This window comes from Pinus tabuliformis, chromosome Q, assembly GCF_031772625.1.
Source record: "Pinus tabuliformis cultivar Carrire ecotype Pingquan chromosome Q, CPIR1, whole genome shotgun sequence".
NCBI classification, from domain to species: Eukaryota; Viridiplantae; Streptophyta; class Pinopsida; order Pinales; family Pinaceae; genus Pinus; species Pinus tabuliformis.
Window position 1 is genome coordinate 417,183,591 of NC_142296.1, and position 12,677 is coordinate 417,196,267.

Consider the following 12,677-nt stretch of genomic DNA (forward strand, 5'->3'; position numbering starts at 1 on the left):
TTACATGGGCTTGTAAGAAACAGGCTGCCATTTCTCTTTCGTCAGCAGAAGCAGAGTATCGTGGTGCCGTGGAAGCTAGTAAGGAAGCCTTGTGGCTTCGTCAGATCCTATCAGAATTTGGCTTTGAGCAGCAGCATCCAACCACACTTTGGTGTGATAATCAAAGTGCCATTCAGCTATGCAAAGATCCAGTCCAGCATCAGCGCAGCAAACACATTGAACTACACATGCACTTCATCAGAAAGCTCATTCATGACCATGTTCTTGAAGTGCAATATTGTCCAACGGATGATCAGGTTGCAGACATCTTCACAAAGGCCTCACAGAGGCGAAGTTCACTAAACTTCGATATATGCTTGGAGTTCAGGAAGTTGTCACTAAGGGGGGATAGGCTCTAGTGCCTCCTTCCTTCTCCTATTGTGTCATATTTGTAAATCCTTCAATCCTATCCCAAGTTGTTCTTAAGGGGGGATGTTAGGATATTCCGACACATAGGATATAGTTAAGTTCAACTTGGTCTAGTATAGAGTTAGGTTAGAGTTAGGTAAAGTGTGTTTCTTTACCGTTGTACATTTTGTAACTTACAATCCGACGGTCACGATATGTAGTGATCCGACGGTTCACTCTCACCTCGGTATTACCGACACTTGATCCGTGGCTTGACACCCGATTGGTCCATGAGTTCTATTTAAAGCGCATGGAGGGTCATTGTTCGGGTAATCCGTGCATGAGAGAAGCTTATGTAAATTTTCATTCTTTGATTAATAAATTGTCTGTACCCACGTTGGGACAGGCCGTGGACTGTTTCCCTCCTTGCACTCTGAGGGTTTTAACCACGTCAAAAATACTGGTGTATTGATTTGAGATCTGGTTGTGAGCGGTGTCCTTTTGGTATTCTTTCTGAGGAACTTACCCTGTAAATTCCTACACAATTAGGTGATTTCCCTTCTAATGATAACTACTTGTGAATGTTTTTTACTTATTTAGATTAGGATCTTCTCTTTACTTAGATTATTATTGTGTTCTTCTTCATCAAATAGCTATCAATGCATAAACAATAAAGAGACAAGAGACACAGAATGTAGGTGATTAGCCAAGGCCAAAACCCAAACGAATCCTTCTTCTTATAGAGACTTCAATTGATGAATACCAAGACCAAGACCCTTGACACAACCTCTCCAAGACCAAGTCACAAACCCTTCTTTCTAGCTTCTTCTTCTTGACCAAGTCAACACTACTCAAACTGCCTTCCTTCACTACTAATCTCGGCTACTCTGAAATTTCAACTCCTTTCCACAGACCTGCAACTTTGGCCTACTTGTACCTCTACAATTCCGCACATGTGAGATGATAAGAGGGAGACTTGAGATGCTTTCTCCCTTTGCTTCGCTTGGAGACTTATTCTTAAGGCTTCGGCCAACAAGAACAATGATAGGTGACTTCCTTAGTGGTTTCTCTAGGCACTGTTATAACCCTACTACAAAAACCCTAATTTTTGCCACACGTGTGAAGAGAAAATACCCAAAAATAGTGCTAGACTTCTCCGTTTTTCTTTCCTTTCACTTTGTTGGTTATGAGACTATTCCCAATGATCTTCGCTCTTCTTCCTATAGCAGGTTGCTTGACCGAAATTCTTGTCTTCAAATGAAGGTTGAGTTGCCCATATATAATGGTTTTCCCATCAAATAAGCTGACTTCTTCTAGTGACAAGGCCGACATGCCTTTCTAGAAATATCTTTAGGCTGACTTGAAGGTGAGTTTTTGACAACGTCTTGGAGGGTTATTAAAATAACTTTTTAAAATGTGTAACATGTTTTTAATACATGACAATCACTGTTTAGACTCTATGACTTGATGACCAACCCTAATGGCTCACGATGGGAGCCTTAACTAAAATAAAATTCCTTGATCATGAAACACATGAGTCAAGGATTACAAATAATTTTATTTTCTTCTTTACATCAATTACATATGTCATTTATGAAGACCGAACCTAGTTACACTTTTCAACACCTTGCAGCTTTAGCAGTCTTTCTTCCTCTACTCTAGTCATGATCATTGTGTTGTCAAATGATTTATTTATCTTTGCTTTGCCATCAAACATATGAATAGAGTGACCTTGCTAGAAAATGTGAAGGGACAGTAGATTTCTCTGCAGTTCTGGAAGGTATAGTACATCAATGTAGAAAATCAAGGAGTCTAGGTATTTTAAACATGATGGTGCAAGTCCTGAGGGATTAAGAATTGACTTGTCTACAAACTACACTACTTTGTCTACATTGTTACTAAGGTGTTCAAAAAAGTTTCCAAAACATCATATGGAAAGTTGCACCTATACCACACAACCATGCATCTCCCCAAGAAGCAAATGAAGTGTGAAACATATATTCAGTGATTCCAATATTGCAATGACCAACAATGTAATGAGCAGATTCAGTTGCTTTACCTTTAGGTGGATATGATGTTTTTCCTTCATCTTTTTTCTGGTTTTGATTGTCTTGATTCTTTCCCAGGGGATTATGCATGTTGTCACATCATGTCCATCTTTGTTGCAATAAATATCATATCTTTCTCCTTGATGGTGTTTACCCCCTACCTCTAAAATTCTTTCTTCCATGTCCTCATCTACTACCACTTCTTTTAGGATAATCATGTGATTGATTCTTCCCTTCTAAGCAAGGTACACTGTGATTTCAGAGAATGAGGTGTCTTCCTCTTCTCGATTGATTTCTCTCATTCTGCAAACTTTTCCACCAAGGTGTCAAAAGTAATGGATTTAAGTTGCTCACTAGCTTATAGGGATTCAAGATAATTAAAGCATGTAACGATAGAGGCCCCTAACAAAGGTTTTGAAAGGAATGCCTATCATAACTCTAGTGGAATCTACATCATGCATGATGGATCTACTTTCAATGGCTACGGTCAATGGATCATCATCTTTTAACTCAAGTATGAAGAGTTGGACAATCCACTAAACATGTTCCAATTCTAAGTGTGAATCATATAGATATTTCAACTTCTTCAATGCACCATAAGAATTTGTAATTGAAACTTTATGATGACCCAACACTTCACTTACAAAAGCAACAATTAGGGCATAGACTTTGTTGTCCTTGTTCTCCCAAATGGTCAGCTCATTATTTGATGTGGGAGTGGGAGGTGGGTTGTTCTCCTCTCCTTCACATATGCCTTTCCACAAGTCATTATAAATGAGGGTGTGTTTCATCTTTCTGGATCACTCTTTGTAGTTCTTCATGCCAATCAGCGCTACACCAATGATGGATATCAGAGAATACATCATAAACAAAGTCTTGAGTTGAGGCCCGAGTAATCAAAATATTTGCAACAATAATCTTTGATGAAAATAATCTAGTAGACTTCTATATATAGCAAGACCCATCCTTCAACTTTGTCCAAGCACTATTCATTACAAGCCTTCAGATTTCTCAAAAGGTTTCAAACTATAGTGTTATCCATTAACAATGAAAATTGAAACAAAAAAAAATGAATGAATTAAGGCCCCAAAAAATACTAAGGTATATAACACCATTCTAAGTACAAAAGTCAAGAAAACCCCACTCTACTTAATTTCACTAATAAGTGGTCTTCTGATATAGGTGATATGCACTGCTTCAGGCCATGACTTCACTAAAGTGACTCTCACCTTACCTCTCTAAGACTATTTATCGAAAGTTCTCCTTTCATTAATGCATGCAAGGGAATAGTATAATTTGGTTCAATGACCCATATATATGATGTCGTTGAAAGAAAGAAACTCTCGGATCAAACTCAAATCACTTGAAATAATATTGAGCTTTGTGCTCCAAAAAGGATTTGTTGAATGAGACACTGAAATGTGTCAATGGCGACACCATTCCTCCAAAATACAAAGTCACGAGTGTTTAGTCGCAGTAGAGGCATGGTGTGTGACCTTTGGAATATGAGCAAAGAACTATAGTGTGATATCCAAAGCCAAGTATTGTGAGATATGACCTGAGAAACATAACCAATAGTTATGGTACAAAACCCAAGGCAACAAAACATGATTAAAGTTGTGGAGAAGTAGCAATGCAAGCTATAGCAAAACCCTAACACTAGTTTGCAAATAGATCAAGTGTTACGATGACCTAGTGGAGTGTAAGGAAAAGATAGTGGTCAGAATGTCGCAAATGTGAAAAGAGCTAGCCCCAATGCCTCGAGTGAGCATTTACGATTATGAACAATAACAATCACAATGGTAGCAGAGAAGATAGGCATGTTAGTGCTCAAAAGACGAGACAGTGTTTGACAAGTTTGAGCAATAGAGTAACAGTCAAGGGTCTAAAGTTGATCAACCAATATATACTCCTTAGATGGGAAAATGAGACTCCAAGCAGGAAAGGAATTGAACTAGACTCTAATAATATGGTAGGGCAAGGAATAACTCTTGAATTGGATGATTTTTGTATTGGTGTGAATACACTTAAATAACATTTAAAAAATGACTATTCATCTTCCAATGTCGATCCCTATTCTAGCCATTCATATTTCATATTTTGAATGAAGGAATCATATTATTTTCTTGAATTGGCTTGGTTCAATTAAGCTTGAATTTCTAAAACACAGAAGGAACATCATGAATGTGAGGGTTAGCATTGTCTACTACAATGTTTACAGTGTCGTCATCAAGCTTTTGTACAACCCTGGTGGTCTTGATGTACAAAGTCTAGAAATCTCGCTCCACCATGAGTCTAGGCATGGTCGCAGTCACTTGTGGAATAAACAAGTGGGGTTCCAGCGAGATTTTTGTTGTGGGATGCCAATTGAACACATGAACAATGGGGGCTCGGGACTATGGGACATTTCCTTTGCCACGTCCTCAGCGTCAAATATATTATGTAACAAAAACTCATACCTGCGCCTATTTATGTGCCTGGATGTTGCCTACTCAGAAATGGGGTGGTTGTGGGGGGAGGGGTCATTATGGTTAGCAATTTCTCTCCTCTCTTTCATTTTCAGGTTTTTTTAGCACTCTATTTGGAATATATGGCAGCCTTTGGGACTGAAGGAATTTATACAATGTCTTATCTCCCCCCTGTATTTTTCATACACTATCGTGGGCGAAGAATAGTCAGTGCCCAATATGGTTCCTTTTCAAATTCCTCAAGCTATGGTGGAGCAAAGAAACTTCCAAATTTTTATAAAGACTTTGTGGGGCAAATCATGTCTTCTCTAGACAAAAAGAATTTCATTTGTCTTCTTTTTAAGCAAACCATTGAAGATAAATGTCTATCCTCGATTTCTTGCTATTTTCCAATGTCTACAATATGAAGGGAATGTGCTCCAAGAGTCTTCATATATCGACGACTATAACATCAAAAGGAACTCAAACTTAATCCTAGACTTAAGGTTGGGAGGAGGAGCTCCAAAAGTTGGTGCATTAAGACTCTGGTGTCTAAATGGACCATCTACCTCTTTCAAAGATGTTGCAAAAGGGAAGTCTCCTACCTTAGTAGAACATAAATGAAGTAATCTTTGTCCCTACATTGTAGACCAAATAGAGAAACCACCAGCCATGGAAGTAAACCTTCCAGAGGTAAATTATCTCTTAACGGATCTTCAATCCAAAACAGTGATATGTAGGTTTAATGGCTTTTAGTGTTTTCCTCTTGGACACCCAACTGTGACATTTATTTATGCTCCAAAAGATTCTTCATTGTACAATTTGACATACAAAAGGAAATGGATTTTGCTCTAAATGAAGGGTCATGGTTTTGGGGTAGCACTGGGCTCTTTAGTACTCCATGGTGTACAAATTTCATTGCTACACTACCAATATGGGTGAGACTCCCAAACCTCCCTCTTCCTCTTTGACACCATTAGGTTGTAGAGGGAATTGGAAATACACTAGGCAAGTTCAAAAAGAGGGACATCGAAAAAACAAAGAAAGGTATTTTTACCTTTGCCAGAATAGACCTTAGCAAAGGTTTACCAAACCACATCATTTTGAAATATAAAAATTTCAGTAGTCCCAAGTTTTAGATACGAGAATACGGCGTTTAGATGTCATCACCATTTTCAAACAAGATACTTAGAGAATGCATGCCCCCATGCTAAAAAGAACCCAAAAAAGAAAAAGGCAAATAAGCCAAAAGGATGGCAATTTTCAGACCCACGCCTCTCAAGTTGAAGAAGAAACAATGAAGAATACAGCAAAAAATGGGGACAAGTTTAGAATGATATCGCTACACACTATTTGAGTGGGACAGATTCAGCAGCAATCCAAGAGTCAAATCATTAGATAAATATGATTCACAAAAATGATGATATGGTGTCCACGTTTCAGAAAGTTCAAATTCAGACAAACAGCATCCTCCAGAGACATCTATGTGCAATATGGCTCTAGTTCGAGTGGACACCAAAGGTGGGGAATGGAAACAAGTCCAGAAAAAAGAAAGGAAAGGGAAGATAATTTATTTCTACATTACTTGATCTTCCCCATTGAGCCATTTTGGCCGCTCTTTCTAAATGCTTATAAGCATATGTAATGCAATTCTGCTTACTTTTGCCACACAAGAATCTGGGCAGATTCTTGATGAATGCACACATCAAGTGTGTATGTACAAAATGTATTTTCTTTTCAATTATGAATCAAAATACGGTTTTATTTCACAGGGAAAAAGTTGCGGATTTTGAATACAACTATTAACATTTACTTGAATAAGTACAATATTTTGAATGACCTGAATGATGTAAACAAATTACGTTCCCAAAATCAAGTCTTAAAACTAAACCCATCTTAAACCCATCAAAAGGCATATAAAGGGATAGAGAACCCGAGTTTCATGGCAATTTTTTTTAAGCAAGTACCCTTCCTATAAATCCTTCTGGAAATATCTTTAACCTGACAAAATACTAAGATAACGTGAGCAAGACTACACTCTTATCAAACAACAGCCTTGCCACTAGCAAACCTGACCCCAAACAAAGCATTAAGCAAATCACAAAAATTTAAATGCAGTAAACAAATTACATATCCCCAAAATCAAGTCGTCGAACTCAAAGAGTAAACAAATTACATATCCCCAAAATCAAGACCTGGAACTCAAAGAGTAAACAAATTACATATCCCCAAAATCAAGTGCTAGAGAACCCAAGTTTCATGGCAACTTTAAGCAAGCAAGTACCATTACTAAAAATCCTTCTTACAAAATTTTAACCTGGTAAAATACCAATGTTACTGCACAAACCTGCCCCTAAACAAAGCGTTAAGCAAATTGGCCAAGTAGCTCTTATTAATCTGTTAAACATATTGCAAACAATGTTACTGCACAAAACTACGCTCTTATCAAACCAAAGCCTTGCCACTGGTAAACCTAAAACCCCAAACGAATAATCTGTTAATCAATTTATGCATTAGGCAAATTGGCAATTATCTCTTATGATCTTAAGAAGCAATGAATGATTCTCTCCAAAAGTAGTTCAAATCAAGCTAATAAGGACCAAAAAAATAATAATAATAATAATAATTAAAAAAAAAAATCAAAATACATGATTGTGTATACTCATTAAAACTTTCGAACATTGGGTGAACATGTTTTATCAATGCATCATCCTCCTAACAAAGAGTCAACTTTTTCATCGAACCTTCCCCGACAGTGTCACCTTAACAATTTGATTCTGGCCCAGGTTATCCAATAAACGATCTCTTCAAAAATAATTCAAATAAAACATATGGTGACGAGGAAAAGAAATAAAGAAACAAATCATGATTGAATTCAATAAAAACTTTAGATCACTGGGTGAACATCTCTACCTTTGGGCTCCCTCCTGTCAATGAATTATCTTCTTAACCAAGAGTTTAGCATCTTCGTCCAGCCTGCCGTGAACGGTGTCACCGTTTTGTAAGACTTAGGTTGACCATTGACACCTTAACAGAACCTCGGGGCCAGCATATTCCCCTCTTGCGTATCCCATGCATCATAGAATGCATTCATACACTTGTTGGACTCTAGAAAAACAGATCAAACAGATCAAACAAGTGTATGAACCTCACCATGCTACCTTGAACTTCATTCCTGCACCTCACCATGCTACATGCAGACTTCATCAGATAAACAGATCAAATTTAAACAATGTTATATGTGCAATTGTCTTATCGTGCCAGCTCCAACACACATTTCCCTGTATAGCCAACACCTGTAGTAAGCAAATTAAACCTTCCTTCGCCAAATTGGATGTATTACCAGTCATGTATAGACCATTCATACTATAGGCCTGGTTCATTTGAAAACCATTAATCTTTAAAGTTTCGATGATCACATTCTTTATATTTGATGATAATTATATTTAATGTTCATTTGCTTGTTAAATGTATGAAAATATGCTCCCTGCTGCTAAGCTAATCCCAAGTTAGTAATTATGCTACAATACTTTCCACAAATGCATTTCAAGAGAGTCAAAACTCGGTTATCTTGCCAAAAATCTTCCTGTACTTTCCAGTTTGTTACAAACTAAAGACTTGGACCCGCATACCGCAGCAGCTTATGCGCTACATCATGCTTGAAAATAGTATATATATCAAACAAGTAGTCTCCTGCACAATCATACTAGAAATGGTACAACAGAAGCCAGAGCAATAAGGAGCTACGTCCTACCAAATCGCATCACCTTACTAATTTAACAATAATCTCAAATGACTTTTCTGAACATTAATTTTACATGAATTTCATTATGCGGCTACCTTTCCGTTAGTCCAAATGCACAAACTGCAATACCGAAGTTCAAGGTATTAAAAGACCTCGCAAGTTTAAAATTTTATTGCAAACATCATGTCTTTCCTCCAAGACCTGAAACATCAAAGTTGTTTTATTTCAGGAAGCTTACGAGAAGACACCCCACACTGGTTTTGGACTCTAGAACGCATAATTTACTATGTTGGCTAAGAATTTTATACAAAAACTCACCTGTTTATACTTGAACTGAAATCATTTATGGAGCTCCCTTTTACAGGAGTTACAGTATGCATCATGTCTGATAAAAAAAATGTGTGGTTAATGTGAGGTTTGTGGTTTAGCTTAGTGTTAAAACTTTTATCCAGCAAAATAGATGTCAATGCACTTCATCTTCAACTCTTCTGCTTTTGGCAGAAAAAAAATCTTCTTTCAACACATTCCTTGATGATGTGTTGCTTATCTCTTCATTCAAGCCTCTTTCACGGTGCCTTAAAACTGTTTACATACTATAAATGCAAAAAACAAATCACAAAGAAAAGGGAAAAGTCATGAAAAATGTGCAATACAAAGATCTTCCAAAATACTTTAGAATTGGCCCTAAAAGAATACCCATTCAAATTTACAAATTGGATGTATTACCAGTCATGTATACGCCATTCATGCTATAGACCTGGTTCATTTGAAAACCATTAATCTTTAAAGTTTATTTCGATGATCACATTCATTATATTTGATGATAATTATATTTAATGTTCATTTGCTTGTTAGATGTATGAAAATATGCTCCCAGCTGCTAAGCTAATCCCAAGTTAGTAATAGTTATGCTACAAGACTTTCCACAAATGCATTTCAAGAGAGTCAAAACTCGGTTATCTTGCCAAGAATTTTCCTGTACTTTCCAGTTTGTTACAAACTAAAGACTTGGATGTGCATACTGCAGCAGCTTATGCACTACATTATGCTTGAAAATAGTATATATAAAACAAGTAGTCTCCTGCACAATCATACTAGAAATGGTACAACAGAATCCAGAGTAACAAGGAGCTACGTCCTACCAAATCTCATCACCTTACTAATTTAACAATAATCTCAAATGACTTTTCTGAACATTAATTTTACATGAATTACATTATGCGGCTACCTTTCCATTAGTCCAAATGCACAAACTGCAATACCGAAGTTCAAGGTATTAAAAGACCTCGCAAGTTTAAAAATTTATTGCAAACATCATGGCTTTCCTCCAAGACCTGAAACATCAATGTTGTTTTATTTCAGGAAGCTTACGAGAAGACACACCACTCTGGTTTTGGACTCTAGAACGTATAATTTACTATGTTGGCTAAGAATTCTATACTAGAACGTATAATTTACCATGTTGGCTAAGAATTCTATACAAAAACTCCCCTGTTTATACTTGAATTGAAATCAATTATGGAGCTCCCTTTTACAGGAGTTACAGTATGCATCATGTCTGATAAAAAAGTCTGTGGTTAATGTGAGGTTTGTGGTTTAGCTTAGTGTTAAAACTTTTATTCAGCAAAATAGATGTAATGCACTTCATCTTCAACTCTTCTGCTTTGGCAGAAAAAAATTCTTCTTTCAACGCATTCCTTGATGATGTGTTGCTTATCTTTTCATTCAAGCCTCTTTCACGATGCCTTAAAACTGTTTAGACTATAAATGCAAAATACAAATCATAAAGAAAGGGAAAAAGTCATGAAAAATGTGCAATACAAAGATCTTCCAAAATACTTTAGAATTGGCCCTAAAAGAATACCCATTCAAATTTACAAATACTTGATGGTTTAATAAGCACCATTCCGGATTGAAGTCGCTTCAACTTTTGCTTAGATTCTTGGATTCCTTCAATAAAGAAATGAAGAAAATTGTCCAAAACAGAGAACTTTTAACAATAATCTAGCAATGTCCCTAGAAGAATATCCACTCAAATTTACAAATAGTTGATGCATTAAGAAGCTCTGTGCCTGATTGCACTCTCAGGCATTAAATGAATCCAACAAATTAATTGTACATAAATGTGATACATCCCCTGATTCTGGAAAGACTTTCAAAATCTGTCACTTGCTGACAATTAGCTCATGATTGAAGACAAACTATAATATTAAGATGATAGTAATCCATGATGGATACTTTCCGCAAATGTCATACAATATAAGAACAATGGAATTTTTGCCCATGCACTTCAAAATTGTATCAATAGAAGCACAAGTAGACAGATCTTTTAGATGGCATACACTTCAACCGTATGGCCTGTATCTCATTGCTCGTCGGAACCTTGGAGCCTTTCTGGTAATGAAAGAAAAAACAATATTTTATAAAGCACTTCAAATACAATAATTTTAATTCAGAGCTTAAGAGATAGAACGATACTCACCCATAACCATAGGGAGAGTAAGGATAAGGAGGCCTCCATGGTCGGTATCCCATGTAAGGGGCGCTGAATCGCCGGCCTCGAAATTGCTTCATTCCTGGGACGTTTGTCCTTTTAGCAGTTACCTTGTATCAAACAGAAAGAATACACTAATAAGTAGCAACATTAAAATTTTGCATTCTCAACAATAAACAAGAAAATTAAACAAAATGAAAAAGCAAGGCATGTTCAAAACAGATGAAAACGTAACTTGGGAAAAATGGTACACTTTATCTCTCTATAACACCTCGTTACTATGCCCAATATTCAATGTATAATTTAAAACTTAGTATTACTTTTCCTCCTTCAATCCCGCATATATCTTTTCCAAAAATAACATTACAATTACTGAAACCCTGTTTTCATCCAAGGATCTTTGCAAAAGCAATTATTACAATAGCAGAGCTTAAATATTAGTTTTAACGAAACCCACGTCTACCAATATATCCAGCCAGGTTATGCCGGTATGGCATTTTTGAAACAGGGATCAGGCACATCAAGAGTACGCTTGAAATTTTATGTGTGGAATTAAAAATGAAAAACATCACTAAAATTTAGGTAAATCAGCAACAAATTCATATTCATTATCAAATGGCATTCGACTTCAATGTCAGATACTTGCCATTCATCCTCTGACATTCATGATTATCATTCAACATTTGAACAATGACTAGAAAAATTGCAAATATTATTATTCTCATTAGTAGCTCTCGAGTTCGAAAATTCCCAGAAGGCATTTCCAAAAATGAAACAGAGAAAACAGCATAGCTCATTCCTCAAGGCGAGTCTTCTGGTTCTGCTGCATCTTTGTCATCATTTCTAAGGACTCAGCCAAGAAGCTATCCATGTAATCATTGCTCTCGACCATAGGCTCTTTTTTTTCCACAACAAATGAATGTATCTTGCCAAGGCCATCTGATTGTGGCTCCTCATCCAAACATATAGTATCATTTGCGTATTGGTCCAATCTCTAGAGAGAACCCTGTGTGTACCCCGTGGTCTTTCTAAGCAATGACTCGATGTGTGCTATGCATGTAAGCTCAATGCTTTCTTAGATCCTCACCAGTTCACTTCAATGAATATATGAAAGAAAGAGAGACCCTTCTTTGTACCTCCTGGTCTTTCTGAGCAAAGAGTCGATGTGTGCTATGCATGTAAGCTCAATGCTTTCTTAGATCCTCACCAGTTCACTTCAATGAATATATGAAAGAAAGAGTACTCTAGTTCCTCTCACAAATTGAGGAACTAACTGTGAGGATAACAGAATGGCAAATCACCTCTCTATATTGGAAACGAGGCCTCTTCCCATCCTGGAGTGTCATGTTCAATCTATTCCACCCCGCCAATATGTAAATTTTTTCCACCATTGCCATATGCTAGGATCCCTCCTCTCTATATGATGGATTGAACTCTCTCGCAGGGACTCAGTGTTCTCATAAATCTCCCTTAAACATTCATGGAGCAGACCGCATTCATAACCCACTTTCAGCACTCCTCTATCTTGGAGAAGCCTATCTGTTGGTTGATGTAGC

The 12,677-nt window shown here is 36.8% G+C and overlaps 1 protein-coding gene across 2 annotated transcripts in view; it reads right to left on the reverse strand.

The window, feature by feature from the left end:
• Window positions 1-10,440: 10,440 nt before the first annotated feature.
• The window catches only part of LOC149219981 (polyadenylate-binding protein 2-like), an 80,573-nt gene continuing 78,336 nt past the window's right edge, over window positions 10,441-12,677 (reverse strand). The window contains exons 6-7 of one of the 2 annotated variants that reach the window (XM_089384588.1): window positions 11,110-11,231; window positions 10,441-11,021 (exon numbers count right to left, since the gene is read on the reverse strand). In XM_089384588.1, the coding sequence (XP_089240714.1) occupies window positions 10,973-11,021; window positions 11,110-11,231 (171 nt within the window). In that variant the 3' untranslated portion in view covers window positions 10,441-10,972. Of the gene's footprint in view, window positions 11,022-11,105; window positions 11,232-12,677 lie in introns of those variants that run through there. The other variant, XM_089384589.1, reaches the window with a different exon arrangement.